The 18,453-nt window shown below is 45.9% G+C and overlaps 1 protein-coding gene across 5 annotated transcripts; it reads right to left on the reverse strand.

The window, feature by feature from the left end:
* Positions 1–4,175: 4,175 nt before the first annotated feature.
* On the reverse strand, positions 4,176–18,181 carry Lax1 (lymphocyte transmembrane adaptor 1). Of its 5 annotated transcripts, XM_006529557.4 has the most exons (7): positions 17,581–18,181; positions 14,968–15,143; positions 13,980–14,163; positions 9,165–9,268; positions 8,697–8,801; positions 8,142–8,212; positions 4,176–5,794 (listed from the first exon to the last, which is right to left on the reverse strand). In XM_006529557.4, exons 3-7 carry the CDS (start codon positions 14,063–14,065, stop codon positions 4,937–4,939), a joined length of 1,224 nt encoding a protein of 407 aa, XP_006529620.1. In that variant the 5' UTR covers positions 14,066–14,163; positions 14,968–15,143; positions 17,581–18,181; the 3' UTR covers positions 4,176–4,936. The 5 variants fall into 5 exon arrangements, with proteins under 5 accessions (XP_006529620.1, XP_030109855.1, XP_030109856.1 ...); XM_030253995.1 differs by lacking the exon at positions 17,581–18,181 and having other exon boundaries at positions 9,165–13,457; positions 14,968–15,826; NM_001159649.1 differs by lacking the exon at positions 17,581–18,181 and having other exon boundaries at positions 4,188–5,794; positions 14,968–15,267.
* Between the last annotated feature and the right edge of the window lie 272 nt (positions 18,182–18,453).

Below are 18,453 nucleotides of genomic sequence, written 5' to 3' on the forward strand. Positions count from 1 at the left end.
ACTTGGGGGAAAAATGTATTTCAAGAAGGTGGCAGCAGATTGTTAAATTGAGGTCCTGCCTATAGGTGTGTGCTTAGGGGCTGGCCCCACATGGGAAATTCCTTTCTTGTCAGAGTCTCAAGTTCTTTCCACTGGAGGGCTCCTGAGGTGGGAGGAAGAGTGGTGCCATGTTGTATTCTTCTGAAAAGATCCTAATCCCTCAGGGTGGAAGTGGAGTTGGGAGTGTTGAGGAACGCGGTTGGTAAGAGGAAAGAGAGGCCAGTTTATATCCACTTTCTGGAAACTCTAGGGGAGCAGGCCACCACTGGCTTATTCCAGCTTCTGGAAGTATTTGCAGACCCACGACACCAAGGGATCAGAGAAGATAGATGCCAGAGGGACAGGGAAACATGTCTTCAGCTCACCACCATGACCCGAGGTCTTCTAGAGGAGGAACTTAAATCTCTGTATTTTATCCGAGGTAGTATTCTGAACAAGGAGACATAAGGTCCGATGACGATGGTCACTCTTGGTTACAGACTTTACTGCATCCAGAATCAACTAAAACCCAACTGCTGGACATTCCTGTGTCTTGATATTTGAAGTAAGAAGATCCACCCTAAAGCTGAATTGCAAGAATAGCTTCAGGCATTCTCATACATGTTTTATCTCTCTTCCTCTCACGTAGATGTGTTTTTTGTTTTTTGTTTTTGTTTTGTTTTTTTGTTTTTTGTTTTTTTGAGACAGGGTTTCTCTGTATAGCCCTGGCTGTCCTGGAACTCACTTTGTAGACCAGGCTGGCCTCGAACTCAGAAATCTGCCTGCCTCTGCCTCCCGAGTGCTGGGACTAAAGGTGTGCGCCACTATGCCCAGCTCGCATAGATATGTTACACAATCGTTTTATAGCTATAAAACTGATGACACCAACACAAACACATTGTTACTAACGAAGATGTGGGTGTTTGGAATTTCATCTGTTTTTCTATTGTAGAATCCAAACCAAGGCATTGTATTACATTTGGTCCTGTATCCTTCTCTCATCTGTGACAGCTTCTCTCCATCTTTCCTGGTCAGGTATTTGTGCAAAGGCATCCAGTCTGGATTTTTTTTCTCTTTAAAGATTCATTTTGTTGTTTTTAATTACATGTCAATGTGTGGGTCTGTGTGTAGGTATGTGCCTGAGCGAGCAAGTGTCCTTGGAGGCCAGAGGCTTCGGATCCCTGGAGTTGAAGTTATACCTAAATGTGAACACTTGGCACAGATGCTGGGAGTCCATCTCAGCTCCCTGCAGGAAGAGTGTGTGCTCTTGACAAGTGAGCCTCCCCAGCCTTTGTCTGGATGTCTGATAAAGCTGGAGTTATGGAATTTCTGATAGTGATCTTGTTCTTATGTGACATCACTGTGACTTAGTGCTGGTGGGCTGACGCTGACTAACTGTAATCACTTGATGAAGTGGTATCTGCCAAGTTTTTCCACCACAGACTTAGTATTTTCTGCTTTTCATGTTCTAAACGTTATCATTAAACGCAGCCGGAGAGAAGGCTTCAGGGGAACTATGGAAATTTTGTGAACTTGTGTTGAAACCACCGCAATAATGAAGAAATATTTAGGGAAGAGCCTGTGTGATTCTGTGACCTTGCTTTTTGGTGTCACTCACTTGTCTTAGCATCCGTCAGAAGGCTTAGTGACAGCACTGTTCTGCATGCTTAATGGCAATTTGTCTACTCTCGTCATCCTTTCTGCACACAGTATTTGGGATTCACCTATAGTTCAGCACATCCTTTCTTCATGGTGGATTTACTTATTCACCCTTGGAATGAATTTATGGAAATGTATTTTGTGAACAATTATTCTGAGACTACTAATCAATAACTTTATTTTTCATTGCCCATTGGCATAATGTTATTGTGTACTATATAAAGTTTATCCTTGTATGACTCAAATGATATCTATGTCCCCATATCTGGTTGTGATCAGAACGTGCATTGTAATGCTTATTCTAAGAATCTCCTATCTCAATGTTGTTTAAACATTGCTCCCCAGTTATCTCTGATTGGTCAACAGAAAGCTGATCAGCCAATGATGGGGCAGAGGAAAGGATAGGGTTGGACTTCCAATCCCAGTCTGTAGAGGAGAGGGAAGAAGAGAGGACCCTCCCTGGAAGAAGGACCCAGGAGTCACCATGAGAACATTCTGGAGAATGTTCCAGAGAGATCCAGAACAATACTAAAATGCAAATATCTCGGGGATTTTGGCTGGGGCAAAGCCAGATTAACTTAGAGGATTGGAATAGATAAATATCTGCCCGGTTATTCTGCCTTAAAGCTTGTTGAAAAAAAATCTAATAGTCTCTGTCTCAATTATTTGAGAGCTAGCTGGGATAGAGAAAAACTGCCACTTTAACATTTGTACTAACAATTTCCCCGGTCGTTTCAGGTTTTAGAATTGGGAACTCAGCCGGGCGTGGTGGCGCACACCTTTAATCCCAGCACTCGGGAGGCAGAGGCAGGCGGATTTCTGAGTTCGAGGCCAGCCTGGTCTACAAAGTGAGTTCCAGGACAGCCAGGGCTATAAAGAGAAACCCTGTCTCGAAAAACCAAAAAAAAAAAAAAAAAAAAAAAAGAAAGAAAGACCCTCTCTCAAAACAAAACAAACAAATAAACAAACAAACAAACAAAAAAGAACTGGGAACTCTCTGCAGCTGTCTCCTTTGGACATTCTCTCTCTCTCTCTCTCTCTCTCTCTCTCTCTCCTTGCCTCTCTTTCCCTTACTCCCTTTCTACTCTCTACCCTTCCTCCTTCTACAATATGCACAGGCAGGATTAGAAACAGCCACTTCTCCAGCAAGTTCTTGTTCCTTTTCCCTTTTCCTGGAGAGCAGTACTCGGGGACAAGGGTCTGAGTGTTCAGTGTGCTCAGGGTTCCTTGAGTGACATTGCCTAGGTTCTGGGTCATCCTAGTGGACACACACTTCATTCATTCATTCAGTCATTCATTCAGTCATAGAACTAATGATAGGAATAGATACTTTTCAAAAGATGAAGTACAGATAGCCAGTAAACACATGAAAGAAGGGTTTACCATCACCATCTGAGAAATGCAAAGAAAAGCACACTGAGATTGTACCTGACCACAGTGAGTACTACACCGATTAAGAAAAGGAATATTCCGTTTGCTCTCTTTAGTAGGCCCTAGATTTTATGTAGGTACATAAAATCATTTATGTACAGATGACAGAAAAGCAGAAGTGAGGCTGTCTAACAGAAGGCAATGGTTTTGTGAGAAGAAGAGGCGAGACAGGGGAAAGTCTTGGGAAATGGGTGGATATGTCAGAGTACGTTATATGCTTATGTGAAAATGGCCATAGAGAGAGGCCCACCCACAACCATGTGATGTGAGGCAGGTGGAAGACACCTAGAGGCCTTCCTGCAGCAACATAGCCTGCCCTCAGCGGGAGCTACTACATTATGCAAGTGTGTGGTAGACAGATGGGAAAGAAAGAGAGGTGGAGCAACTTGAACACTATGAAGAGAAGTGGAATGAAGACACAAGGGTAGAGAGGACTAGCATGTTGTGAGTAGTCCATTGTGCCACTGGAGGCCATGGTGAAGTCTCGGCCCATGCTGCTGTTGGGGCCATGTCTGGGCTTGTGGCCATGTCGCAGTAGGGGTCTGTACAGGACGCGTTCCATGGCTCACATTACCACCAAAGGCCATGCAGACGTCCCTGCTCTGGGCTGTGGCCTGAGACCATGTTGATGTCCAAGGGCTATGCAGAGTTGGCTCCACCCCTCAGTGGCTGCTGGACTCTGAGAAAGAGAGCACCTCTCCTGGGTAACAGTAGAGCTGGCCCTGAAAGAATGGACATAGGTGAGCTGGCCCTGTCCCCTGCTGGCTGAGCTCTCCCTGGTGGGATGGGAGAGCTGTTAGGCTGACCACCCAGGCCCAGATCCAGAGCTTTCAGTTGCTCCACCCCAAGACCTACCCCCATCTATGAACTGCTAGAGCGTGCAAAGTGGGCCAGTCCTGCAAGTCCAACACTACAGGATCTCCATGACATAGGGCAACAACTAGATACCCAAAAGGAGTGTAGCAGAATCTGGAGACCTCCAACCAGACCAATGACTCATTGCAATGAACATTTGCAAGTAAAGATATGTGCACAAAAGGGTATACTGTGGAACCAGAACGAGGTGGTTTTTTTTTAATTTAATTAATTTATTTTTATTTTCTTTTGCTGAGGGGTATACTGTGGAACCAGAACGAGGTGGTTTTTTTTTAATTTAATTAATTTATTTTTATTTTCTTTTGCTGAGGGAGATTGCAAGGGTGGAGGGCAGATAGAAAGGCATGGGGAGATGAATGAGATTGGGGTACATGATGTGAAATTCACAGAGAATCAAAAGTTTAAAAAAAAAGAAAGTGACCATATATCACTCAGGTTAATAAAGTAAAAACAGCTTAAAGGGAACCTGCCCCTCCTTATCTACAATAGACTAACTTATTTGTACACATTGAAAGTAGTTTCACATCCTAAGGGTGAGATGGACGGCTCCAACGGCAGGTATCTGATCTGTAATCCACCAGCATCAACAGGGCTCCTGTCGTTCTACACCCTCACCAGCTCTTCTCAAGCTGGAAATCTCCCACTACCCCAGCCTGATCCTCCTTTTGGCCTGCCCGGGGCCACAGCTGCTTGGTAGCCAGCTGGAGTTTGTGACCCTGATTACTTTCTATCACGTCATGCTTCCACTCTAAGTGCTATGTGCCTTTTTATCCCCAACATCCCCATAACATAGTGTCGCTAACTTTCTTCAGTTGGCCTGAGAGCTAACAGCAATCTTGCTCAGGAAGGATTCTCTGGACTTCCTAAACTTTTGCTTTGGGGAAGCCTGCTAGTGCCCAGTTCCTCTTGGCCTCCTTCCCCTCAGCAAGTGAGTCCCGAGATGCTAGGGCATTCAGGCATCTTCATCAGATGTTTCGGTGGCTAAAGACCCAGCAGGGTAGACCACCTCACAGAGCTTTCCAGCTAGGTCGCCTGGTGTTCCTTCATCAGAAGGATGCTGAGTACCAGGTCCCTGCTTCCAGTCCCTGCCTTCTAACTCAGCAACCAGCACAGTCTCATAGTCACTGGAGTCTTCGCTTGACTGCTCTTCTCTATGGACCATGGCACTGTCCTCACTCTGTGCCGACGGCTGAAATGCCATATGATACACTGAAGAGAGGGTCCTCCAGACAGGTTCCCTGTGGTCTACAGTTGACGATGCCACTTCTTCCAGAGTCGGCAGCTGGCTCTCATTGGTATCTACCCATGGGACATTTTCATAATCTCTGCAGCACTGAAAAGCTCCCCTGGGTCGATTCTCTTGGATGTTCTCAAGATCCAACCCTGTCATATTGACGTAGTCATTTGAAGTCTGAGATAAATCGTCTCCGTCGCTGAGTGAATCACTGCACTTGGGTCCTGGAGCCCAAAAACCATCGTGGTCCGTGGCATTCCCACAGCCTGCATGCCCTCCTTCAGCAAACTCCAGCCGCAGGGCACTTGGAAGACCAAGGTGATTTTCAGGAGTGCTTTCTATGCGAGTTAGAGTCTCACAGGTGTCCTCTACTGTGGGGATATTGACATAATCATTTGACTCCTTGGAAGAAATGCTGGGGTTACTTCTGGAAGTTCTGACACAGACATGATGTGTTGAGGAGGCCAGGTGCCTGCACATCTGGGGCACTGTGCCATTGTCATAGATGTTTACTGAATACTCCACAGTATGAACGGACACTCTATGCATCTGAAGGGAACCATTGGCTTGGGGGGCCTGTGAGGAAGAAGAGAGTGACAGCATGAGAGCAGAGACAGGGACACAGCTGCTCCTCCTTTTCACAGTGCCTGGAGCTCGGCTCCAAGTCAGAGGCTCACACTGCAAGTGTTTGGGTGCCCGGTATGTCTGGAGGATGGATGAAGTGGGCTGAGATTCAGAAAAGCAATGTTGGGCCTGAGGCTCAATGGTAGGGTACTTTTAACATGTACAAGGCCCCAGGTCCAACCATCAATACTGCAAAAACATTAAACAAGACAATCAAACAAATGACAGCTGAAGTGAGATGTTAAGTCACAACAGATTTGGGCTACGGTGAAGGACTCAATGGGGAGGATGGTGGCATGCCCCGGAGAAAGTACACTTCACCAGGAAATGGTCTACAGAGTGAGTTCCAGGACAGCCAGGGCTATACAGAGAAACCCTGTCTTGAAAAACCAAAATAAATAAATAAACACTTCACCAAAGCACACTGGAGGGACAATGCAGTATGGGCTAAAGATGGAGACTTAGACTCAGACTGGGAAGGCAATCCCAGCTTTGCCACTTTGTGCTGCGTGAATCTGAACATCTTAACTTGGTGTCTTCACCTCCAAGTCTATGGATTGACGAATGCCACCATCTGTATTATAGGGGTTTTGCTTGTGGTAAAAGAATTACTATATATGATGTATTCAGAAAACACTAAAAAGATGAAGAATATTAGCTTCTAGGACTCCAGAAAGTTCAAGAAAAGCCTATGTAGTACCTTTAATGTGAAATCGCCCCACCTTTCTTCTCTCTCTCTCTCTCTCTCTCTCTCTCTCTCTCTCTTTCTCTCATAAGACAAGGTCTTCCCCTGTTGCTAAATAGCCCAGGTTAGATATCGATGGTCAATCCTGCTTTAGCCTTCTGAGTGCTTTTGCAGGAACAAACCTCGTCCAGTTTTATTTTATTTTGTTTTTGTTGAGGTCTGCCCTTCCCCGGAAGCATAGGTGTAGCCATTTTGTTCCGTGCCTGACACAAGGTGTTTTCCTACAGATTCACACAGTAACACGAGCACACCCTCACACATGCACACACAAAATAAATTAGTAAGAAACAACGTGATTTCTGTCCCCCAACCCCGACCCCTCCCCGCCAGAGCATTTCTCTGTGTAGCTGTGGCTGTCCTGGAACTCACTATGTAAACCAGGCTGCCCTCAAACTCAGAGATCAGCCTGCCTTTGCCTTCCAATTGCTGGGATCAAAGGTGTGCACTACCGTCGGCCAGCACAGATCTGGTTTTACAGCAGGTGAGTGTCATTTGGCAGACATCCTGCATAATTTCTAAAAAGAGACAAATCATCTTGTTAGTACAGAAGTGGAGTAGATGGCGGTGTGGGATCCTGATCAAACTGATTTAAACTGTATTGCACGATGCCTTGTGCCAGGTTACGACTGCATGAAAGCCTCATTAGACACATCCCTTGACCTTGACTTTCCAGCCTCAGTGACCAGCATGCTCTCATTGACCAAATATATTCTACATCAGCTTCAGTGCTGAGTAGCTCTGGGAAATCTCTGCTATTTACAGTCATTGAAATGGTTTGGCATAGGCCCTAGAAGTAATTCCCAAAAGCAGGTTTTAGGAGCTGGGGAGAGTACTCAGCAGTCAAGAGCACTTGCTTTCAAGTCCTCTTTCAGAGGGCCCAGGTTCAATTCTCAACACCCACACGGTAGTTCACAACCACCTGTAACTCCAGTTCCAAGGGGTCCAACCATCTCTTCTGACCTCCCTGGGCAACAAGGGACACACATGGTGCTCATATATACATGCAGGCAAAACACTTCCACATATACAATAAAATAAATAAAGATGTAAACATTTTTTAAAGGATGGGTTTAAAGTGTGGTTTGAACACTGACAGCATTGTTGGTATAGCTATGGCCTCCTGGAGTGACCACTCTGAATGGCACAACATTTATTTGGATAAACAAATTGCCATGCCTTTATTAAAATAGTCACTTTCAGTTCTAAGATCACACACTTGAATGCATGTACCTTTCTTAAAATCCTAAGTGCTGGCTCCTCCCCACACCCCTCTCTTGGCATGACATTCCCATATTGTCTAGGTAGGCCTGGGACTCAATGTTCTTCAGATTAGCCTCTAAATGTCAACCTGCCCTCTGCTTCTCCAGTGCTGTGTTACAGGAATGTGTCGCTATACCAGCCTTAAGTTAAAGTATTATTTCTTGTCTTTCCAATGTAGGAAGTTGGGCAGGATGTGTGCCAAATGCCACTTATAGGCTGTAGGCAGATCAAACCCCATTCCCCTCCGCTCTCTCGCCATTCTCTTGGATCTCTACCTTTTCACTTGGCTCTTACCTCAGGCTCAGGGCTGTCAGATGCTCTGGAGAGGAGGCTCTCGGTACTGAAACCACTCAACTGATGTCTCCCTGCAACAACAAAATGAATCCAGAAGACAGTAGCCTTCTGGGTGCTTCAGCCCCAACTATCTCTGCATAGATAAATGGGGGTTTTATGGAACCTGTGAGAACCTGGGATGTCTGGCACTCTGTGGTGAGAGGGTCAGAGTTACAGGTTGCTCCTCTGAGACCTGAACACATTCTAGGGCATGCCTGTGGAGAAGTCCCCATCCCTTGCTGCCAATGCTGGCATCATGGTCTATTCATGTCTTCTCCACCTATGATGTAACTGGCTGTCCTCTGCTGCCTTCAGCCAAGAGAAAGCAGACCCCACACCCAGCTGACTCCTCTCTGTTCAGAGTTGTCCAGCCCAGCCCCCCACCTGGAGATTCAGAGCACTCAGTGCTGTTTTGCAGCCTGGACAGTTAGATAAAATTGCATCTGAGTGGTAAGAGATGCATCTTGGGAGCCTAGGTTTAGAGTATCAGAATTCCACGGATTAGGAGAAATTTACCCAGCTCTGTCTGCTGCCGGGGCAAGAAGTCATAAATATTTTTGGCTCGATGTCTGGGTGGAGGCAGAGTCAACGATGGAGCTACTTGGAAGTAAGGAACAGGCCCTGAAACAGTGGGAGAATCAGTCAGAACACAGACCATGGGGGATTCTCAGGATCAATGGTCCCCAGCAAACAGTCTACACCCTTACCAACTGTCACCGAAGATATAATTCCAATTCAGTCAATGGACAAGGAATTCAGTGGGCAGAGGCAGAGGCAGGAAGAGGGAACCGACCACAAGGACACCAAAGCAATGTCCTCTCAATGGCAGATCTACACTATGGCTACAGCTTAGGACCCAAGCATCAGAAAAGGACATCAGACTCCAGAGCGATGGCTTCCCATTAGGAATTGCCCCAGGGTTTAAATGCTGGGCTGAAAGACTGGTCCTAAGTGCAGCTTAACTGGAGACACACACGGACTCACGCTTCTTCTGTTTCTTCCAGCTCCACAGGATACAGGCAGCTATGATGACCAGGATGATGGTCAGGAGCACGACAAAGCCAGGGAAGATGATCTGGCCTTTCTCTCTAGGAGGAAAACCAGGTGTCATGCTCCAGGTGGCCATAGGATTTGGGCTTGGGAATGCTGGAGAAGACATTTCTTTCAGGAGATAGAGCCCAAGTGATAGCAGGGAAGCAAAGAGTTAGATACAAGGAAATGGAGAAAAACCACCCTGGATCTCAGATGATTCCCCTGGTGGTCATATGCTCCACCATGGTTAAACATCCTTGAATGTGAAGTTAAGTTGTCCCTGTTATATCAGAAACCAAGGCACCCTGGCATTTTCCTATACATGTGCTCTAATGTTAATATATCGTCTGCATTACAATTTTGAGCTCCTCCAACTTTTGTAGGGAATCATGAGAAAAAATTACTCTAAAGGGGAAACTATGATTTGGGAAGAAGAAAAGGTCACCATACTCTGTGACTCAGCCACCTACTTCATATATCTTCATAAAAACTTCCTTTAAGTCAACAGTACAGTACTGACTGAGTGGCCTTGGGTGCTCGCTCCAATCTTTCTTTGGAGTGATTGCTTTGCTAAATAAACCCTGGTTTAAATTGAATATGTCTCTTGCCTGGAGATTCGAGGCCTTTAATAAGATTCCTCATGTAACCCAAGGAGTTAGAGTGGGAGCCAGATGAAGGATGTCGTGGTGGCTTGCATGAAAGTGGCTTCCATAGACTCATAGGGAGTGGCTTTATTGGAGGTGTGGCCTTGTTGGAGGAAGTGTGTCTTAGGGGCGGGGATTTGAGGTTTCAGAAGCTCAAGCCAAGCCTGGTGTCACTCTCTTTGCTGCCTGCCAATCCTGACGTAGAACTCAGGGTTCCTTCTCTAGCACTGTATCTGCCCGCATGCTGCCATATTTCCACCATGACAAAGATGGACTAAATCTCTAAAACTGTAAGCCAGCCCCACTTTACTGTTTTCCTTATTTTTTTTTAAGATTTATTTATTTATATGAGTACACTGTAGCTATCTTCAGACACTCTGGAAGAGGTCATCAGATGGTTGTGAGCTACCATGTGGTTGTTGGGAATTGAACTCAGAACCTCTAGAAGAACAGTCAGTAGTGTTCTTAACAACTGAGCCATCTCTCCAGACCAACTGTTTTCCTTATTAAGAGTTGCCATGGTCATGGGGTCTCTTCAGAGCAGTGGAGGAGACAAAAATCTTTTCTGAGAAAATCATCTCAGGGGGTTGAAGAGATGGCTCAGTGGTTGAGAGTGTTTGCTGCTCTGCCAGGGTTTTAGGGTTCAATTCCCAGCACCTGCTAGTGTCTCACAACCCTCTACAATTCTAGGTCCAGTGGATTCAATTTCTCTGGCCTCAGAGTACAAACCCACAGTCACACTCACAACTATGCAACTAAAAATAATAAAAAGAAAGAAAAGAAAGTCATCTATGAAGTACAACTTCTTGGAGAGAGGAGCTTTGTATATGGGGAAGGAAGCCATTCCTTTGAACACCTTTCAGGTGCTAGAGGGCCTGCACATGATATTTGCTATTTAATCTTCACAGAACTCCTATCTTGTTCTGCATCTAAGAATCCTGAGACTCAGAAAGGAAAAGTAGCATAGCTGAGAAAAGTAACATAGATCAGAAGGTGCAGAGACAGAATAAGAGTCTAGATAGTTCAGGCCCAGAGGCCATTCTCTTTCTGTTTTCACACTATCAGCAGGCTTCCAAAGCCAAACACATCTGGCCCAGCATCCCCTTGTTCCTGCTCCCCGGTTTTCTGGCTTGCTGGGAGAGGATTACTCAACTCACAATTAGGGAGTGGCTCTGTGACAGAGTCCAGCTTCCATGAACTTGAGTAACCCCAAAATGTTGGAGATGGTTTCTAAGCAACATTAGACTGGTGGGTGAAATTTAACCAACACGAGCTCTGAGCAACCTTGCGATTTTCTGGCAGACGGCAGTCATGGCTCTGCTTGGGGGTTGAAATGGGACCAGATGATTGCAACATCAGGCAGCTATGTTCACTCTAGCAGGAAGTAGGCAGTGGAAGTCTGGCAGGAACGAGCAGCTGACCCCCAAATATTAACAACAGAGAATACCTGGAAAGATTTTTGTCCTTCTGAGTTCTGGGCTCACTGATCCAACTTTCTATTGGCTATTTCTTTTAGGTTGTCCAACAGATATCTCAAACCCAAACTGGGCTCCTATTCTGCCTTCATATACTGGCTTTCCTCTAGACTTCCCACCATCAAGTGGTACAGTCCGAACCCTTGGGCATCACTCCCGTCTGACTGCTCTTTCATGCCCTACTTTCAAATAATCAGCTTTGCCCTAGGCAAGGGCATCCGCTTTAAGTCTGGTCACTCTTGTTCTTCCACTACTACCACCCTGGCATAAGCCAAGATGAGTTCCGGCTCGATTTTTATAGTGGTCCTCCTGGATTTTACTTTTATTTTATTTTATTTTTTTTTTGGGGGGGGGGTTTTGAGACAGGGTTTCTCAGTGTAGCCCTGGCTGTCCTGGAACTCACTCTGTAGACCAGGCTGGCCTCGAACTCAGAAATCTGCCTGCCTTTGTCTCCCAAGTGCTGGGATTAAAGGCGTGTGCCACCATGCCCGGCCCCTGGATTTTACTTTTGACCTCAACATATCATGCTCACCTGTGAGCTCATAGGATCACTGTACAGAGTAAGCCATACTGTGTCTCTCCTCCACTGAGAATCTTCCATGGCTTTCCATCATGCTGACAGTGAATCTCTAGTCAGTACTTAGTAGGGATTTTTTGGACATAATGTGATATGTCTTCTCCTGATTAACTTCTGGGCTCATTTCAAACCCCTTTCCCCCTGATGCTGACCACCGTGAGCGCTTGCTGTTCCTGCTTTCATCCATGTGAAGAACAGTTCTGTCTTGGATCTGCATGGCAGAGCCCCTCATTTCATTAAGTCTCAGGTGTCTTCTCCTCCTTCGAGAGACCCTCCCCAGTCACATCCACCACTCACAGCTTTCTTACTCAGTTCGGTTTCTTCTTCAAAGCACTTACGGCTGATTGAGAGTATACATTTATTTGGTTATGTCTGCTATCAAGCGCTGCCGCTGACTGAGCCTCAGGGAGTCACGGTCTTGCCTATTCTGTTCACTCAGCATCTCAAGCCACACGGTAAGCGCTTCATGAATATTTGTTCAGTGATAAGTGAATGAAATAATAAACAAATGAACACAGAAGTAGTTTTGAGAATAACACAGTCATGGTAGAAAATGACTTATGGCAATTATCCCAAAAAATTAAAAATAGAATCGCCATATGCTCTGTCAGTCCCACTACAAGAACTTTATTCAAAGCAAATGAAAACTGTGTCTGTACTCCCGTGTTTATTAGAGATGTTTGTACTGTCATAATCTTTGCAGCAAAAGTCACCATAGCCAAGATGCAGAATTAACCCGCGTGTCTATCAACAGATAAGTGGATAGAGAGAATTCGGAATACACATGCAAAAGATATCACTGAGCTTTAAAAGGGAAGACGATCTTGTCATTTGCGACATGGTGGATGGACCCAGAGGACCTAGCATTAAGTGAAAGAACCCAGGAACAGATAGGTCCTGCTCCGTCTTGCTTATATGCAGAGACTAAATAGATTGAACTCAGAGACTCAGAGAATAGAATGGAGGTCACCAGAGGTGGTAAGGGAGGGTTCCCAGAGGTGCCAAAGGTCAGGTAGAAGGAAGAAGTTCAACATGGCAATGCTGAAAGTAATGGATTCTTGAACATTGCTTAAAAGTGTTATTTGAAGCATCCTCTCATAAAAGGATATGTCACGTAATACATACGGTATTTAGCCATCCATAATACACATGTATTGCAAAACTATGTGCTAAACATAATACATAAGTACAGATTTTATTTACTGACTACCAAGTGAAAAAGAAAGAGAAAACAACAATAAAGCAAATGTCAACTTAAAAAAGAAATAGTTTTAAGGGGTCAGTGAGAGGGCTCAGTGTGTAAAGGCACCTGCAGCCAAGCCCAACACGCTAAGTTTGATCCCTGACACCCATATGATGAAACTGACTTCTGTAAATTGCCCTCTGACCTCTACACCATTCTACTCCCCCCAGATATAATAAAGAGGGAACTCATTTTAAGAGGGTGCTCCAGGCTTCAGCGATGGATAGGAACTTGGTCCTCTTCGTTTGTGTTTGACCTGCTCGTGACACTGATTTACTCTGGTCATCACGCTGACTTTTCCTGAAACTACAGCAATTCAGGAACAGAATACACTGTCATTGGGTTTTTACTTTGATGGAAGAGCTGGAATTTACCCATTCTAATGTTTCTAAAATCTCAGCGCCCTATCAACAGATGCTTTCCTTTTGTGTATTTGAGATTGAAAACTTCCGGAGCACGTTGACATCCGTGACTAGCTCTGTAAGGTCCTAAAACTTTATGACGTCTGCAGTTACATTTCTCACTCATGACAAGGGCTTTAGGATCTAAAAACTCATTGCAGGGATTAGGCCAAGAGGTTGGAAATCTCAAGGGCAGAGGTCAGGACCTCTGAGTGGAAGAAGATCCCCTCAGAAATTCACCTCTCAGTCAGTCCGTCCCTCTCCCCTCAACCCCAGTATCTCTTTTCTTCCCTCCCAGCATCCCTCGGGGAAACAGCTCTTAGCTCCCCAAGTTTGCTCATCTTGGTGGACCCAGGTCTGGGTTGGAAATAGACCATTCCTGTAGGAGATCAGGGGACCCTGGGGCTCACTTTCCCAAAGCACTCACCCCTGCAGGCTGCCAAGAGTCCCCTGCCGAGTGCTGGGCTCTGAGTTCCTTCTTGTGACCTCTGGAGGGGCCGGGGTGCTGTACATCACTGGACCTCTGAGGGGCTTTGCAGCTTCTAAGCCTTTTCAGTGTCGTGACTGACTAGCCAGTATGGCTTCCACTTTTCTTAGCTCTTTCTAAGTTGCTGATTCATAGAGGGGAAAAAGGGTAAACTGGTATGCATTTTGCATATAATCACCTTTTAAAAAAAAAGTAGATAATAGAATGACAGAAAATTCTCCAAATCCCTATGTATTCCAAATTGTATCATTTTGTACTATTGAAATTTCTTATTTAAGTACCCAAGATGATATATATATATATACATATATATATATGTATATATATATATACACATATATACACATACATATACATATACATATACATATACATATACATATACATATACATATACATATACATATACATATACATATATGGGGGGTGTAGGATCTTGAACTCTGATCCTCTGCCTCTGCTCCCTCAGCACTGGGATTTCCAGGTGTGCACCACCGCACTCATGAAGGTGGTTCTGGAGCTGGAACCCCAGGGCTTCGAGTACCTCATGCAATGCAGCCACCTCCCAGTCATTCTTCCTAGATCATATTCACCAAGGTTCTCACATACAAAACTGGTTTTTAGTTTTTGTTTCTTTCTGAAGCTTTTAATCTTCTGTTCTAGAATGTTCTCCCAACAAACTGCCTTCTTTGGGCTGGTGCGATGGCTCTGCAGGTAAAGGTACTTACTGCCAGTTTAATGACCCAAGTTTACCCTCTGCATGCATAGTGGAAGGCAAGAACCGGTTCCTACAAATTATCTTCTGATCTTCCGAGACACACACACACACACACACACACACACACACACACACACACACAGAACGGCTGTACCACCACTACTACTACTAACAGCAACAACAATAGTAATAAGACCCAAACCTCCCTACCTTCACCTGAAATTCCAGGCTGAGTTGGTAGAAGGTTCATCAGAGTTGGTCTACTGGAGGTGGCCACAATGCCCACTGCAGGAGCCGTGCTCTTTCTCACCCAGCTGTCTGTGCTCCCAGTGTGAAGCAGTAGGGCCACTCTCTAGTTTCTGCCAGTTGATGGAAACATGAGGGGCCTGTGGGGGAGTAGGGAGGCGACTGTCAAGAGGCCCAGCGTTTTCGTGAGAAAATCTTCTTCCTCCAACCCCCAGGGCAGTGTGAAAACAGCAAACCACTCTGGCAGAATGGAAAGTCGCTGACAGGAAGCACCCTCCACCGGTGTGCTAATAAGGCCAGGGCACAGGAAATGCTCCGCTCAACCCAGACAGCAGGAAACCCACCTTCAGCCCTCCTGTTCCCCACAGGCACTCTGGCATCTGGGGCCCATGTGGTTGAAGAGTCAGAGACATGACTATTCACCCTGTTTTTCTGAGTGTTAAAAACCTCTAGGGTCAAAATTCGAAGGTTCAAGACAATGTGCTTGCGTAGCTATTGTCATTGGTTATCTTTACTTATTTATGCTTTTCACATCTATTTACTGTGTCTGCACACATGCCGTGCCACATGAGTGGGGGTCAGAGAACACTGGAGGGAGTGTGTTCTTTCCTACTTACTGTGTTGGTCTCAAGAGTCAAACTAGGGTGTTGGACAGAGGCAAGTGTTTGTATCCAATGAACCATCTTGCACACTATGTTTTTTTTGTTTTTTGTTTTTGTGAGGCAGATCTCCCTTCAGAGGTCAAGTTGACTGAACTCATAGTAGCTTCTTGTCTTAATGTCCCTGGTGATGTGCTTACAGGTGTGAATCAGGCTCAGGGCTCAGAATGGTTCTTACCCCTGCTCCCAACCCAAGACAGGGTTTCTCTACACATCCATGGCTTTTCTTTCTTTCTTTCTTTCTTTCTTTCTTTCTTTCTTTCTTTCTTTCTTTCTTTCTTTCTTTCTTTCTTTCTTTCTTTCTTTCTTCCTCCCTCCCTCCCTCCCTCCCTTCCTCCCTCCCTCCCTCCCTCCCTCCCTCCCTCCCCCCCCCTCTCTTTTTGGTTTTTCGAGACAGGGTTTCTCTGTATAGCCCTGGCTGGCCTGGAACATACTTTGTAGACCAGGCTGGCCTCGAACTCAGAAACCCGACTGCCTCTACCTCCTGAGTGCTGGGATTAAAGGCGTGTGCCACCACTGCCCTGTTCTGTATTTCACTACACAGGCCAGGCTGGCTGACCTCAAACTCTCAGAGGTCCTCCAGCCTCTGTCTCCTAAGGGCTGGGATTGAAAAAGTGTACCACCAATGCTGGCCTTAGAATGGTTCTTAGCAGATCTCAAAAGAGCTAGAATTAGTTGTTTAGAGAGCTGTACAGAGCTGGCACCCGCTTGTGGTTCCGTGGGTGGACTGGCTTCATAAATAGATCTTCTGCAGGTGATAATGCCAGAGGTGAGCTGAGTTTCATACTCTCAGAGCCTCTGTTCCGGTATCATAGTGGGAATGGAACCGAGCCCGGGTTACAGGGCCGTTGGCCACTGTTTCTTCCTCAGGGCTTCTGGTGAGGGGCTATCTGTTGCTGGCCTGGCTCTGCTGCAGCCAGTCCCAGTCCTGGGTAACCTCTCATTTCAGGTACTGCTGGGTTTCTCGCCAGCATTTACCTCAAGCTCCCAAGCTTGGGAGAAAGTTTCGAGTTTGTTTCTAAAATCCCTTCCCTTTCGCTTCACGTGTGTCGGGAAACCAACCCTCCTGGCGAGTCAGCCAGAACCACCACGAGTGTATAGAGGATGCAGGGAGCCTCTCTCACGACACTTGCCAAACCAGGTGGAGCTCCAGGTAACTGGAAGGGGTGGCCTCCGTGCCTTTGCCATTCTGCCTCGCTGGGACCTCTTTCAGGTGCACGCTGGAGTTCTTGGCTTCCAGAGCCTGGACACAACCTACTTGTTCCAGTTCTCCCAAGGCCCAGAGTACTGTGCAGGAAATCCCGCCACGCCAGGCTCTGGGGAGCCTGCTTAGCTAGAGACAGATAGTCTGGGGGCTGGGACCTAGGTCTCTGCCTACATTTCCTTGGGATCAGGTTTGAAGAAAAACTAGTATTCCTTTAACCTGGTAGTGGTGGGAGGCAGAGGCAAGAGGATCTCTGAGTTCGAGGCCAGCCTGGTCTACAAAGTGAGTTCCAGGACAGCCAAGGCTGTACAGAGAAACCCTCTCTCAAAAAAACAAAAACAAAACAAACAAACAAACAAACAAACAAAAACAAAAAACAAACTATTATTCCTCTAACCTGGTAGTGGTGGGAGGCAGAGGCAAAAGGATCTCTGAGTTCGAAGCCAGCCTCGTCTACAGAGTGAGTTCCAGGACAGCCAGGGCTACACAGAGAAAACCTGTCTCAGAAAACAAACAAAAATAAACCAAAACAACAAACCAATCTCGGATTCTGCACTGGATTCCTTGCTCTAGAGACTGGTGGCCAGGTTGCCCTTGTGAAGGTGAGTGGGGCCTCAAGGGAAGACAGGAGGAACTGACCTCAGATGGTAAGCAAAATATTTTTCCCTGTGTGTGATCATCTCTTTTGTTTGTCCAGCCCGCTGCAGGCCTTACCTCCCCCGGTGCCATTCCAATCCAGTGCCTAAGGAAAACCACCTCAGAGGAATTCTCTCCCCAGGCTGCCGGCTCCACAACTTTCCTTCCTCAAGTCAAACCTGGCTAAGAGATTAAGATAAGGTGGGGAACACTTTCTGAGAAACAAGGTGCATGTTTTAAACTGGATTCTTCTAGTGTTCCTTAAAACCTTTCAAAATCATTTTAGTGTGATGTTCGATTATAAACTAGTAGGGCTGGTTTTATTCTAGCTTTTTCTTTGGTCAGGGTCTTGCTGACCTTGAGCTCTCAATCTTCCTGCCTTAGAATTCCCAGTGCTGGGATTATAGGCATATGCCACCGTACTAGGGTTAGATTGGCTTGAAATAGACTCAACTTATGTATATTGGTGAGCAGTCTCTTGATGGAAGTGGGGGAGAGGTGTTGCATGCTACGCCATCAGTGCCCATAATGCCAAATTCTTTCAGATGTCTTCTTCACATAGGCAGGCACAAGTTCAGATTCTAACCACCCAAAGGATCCTGGCAACAGTAAAAGTTAATACACAATATTGTTGTGAAAATTAATTGGTCCACTAATGAAAAATGTCTGGTTCTGAACTTCCAATACACACACACACACACACACACACACACACACACACACACGAGCTTATTAAACAGGGCCTGCTATGCTGTTATAGTGACATTAATCTCATCCTCTAATTAATTAGAACTGTCCCCATTGTCCTCCATTCCACTGTTACTTTAGTCCTTAAACACAGGGCCAGCCTGGCTCTATCCCAAACAAAACATCGGTAACTCCCCGTCCCATACCTATGATGCAGGGCTCACTGGGCAGCTAGTCTTAGGTTCTCCCTTGGCATGGCATCTG

Source organism: Mus musculus, chromosome 1 (assembly GCF_000001635.26).
Source record: "Mus musculus strain C57BL/6J chromosome 1, GRCm38.p6 C57BL/6J".
Taxonomy (NCBI): domain Eukaryota; kingdom Metazoa; phylum Chordata; class Mammalia; order Rodentia; family Muridae; genus Mus; species Mus musculus.

What these genes read in the sequence shown, in the direction of transcription:
- Lax1 (XM_006529557.4), bottom strand. Translation starts at nt 14,065, where the DNA reads ATGTACAGCACCCCGGCCCCTCCAGAGGTCACAAGAAGGAACTCAGAG. An exon ending in ACTCTTGGCAGCCTGCAGGG is followed by an intron (nt 9,269 to 13,979) that starts GTGAGTGCTTTG and finishes TTTTCCTCCTAG; the next exon opens with AGAGAAAGGCCAGATCATCT. An exon ending in CTGACAGCCCTGAGCCTGAG is followed by an intron (nt 5,795 to 8,141) that starts GTAAGAGCCAAG and finishes TCTTCCTCACAG; the next exon opens with GCCCCCCAAGCCAATGGTTC.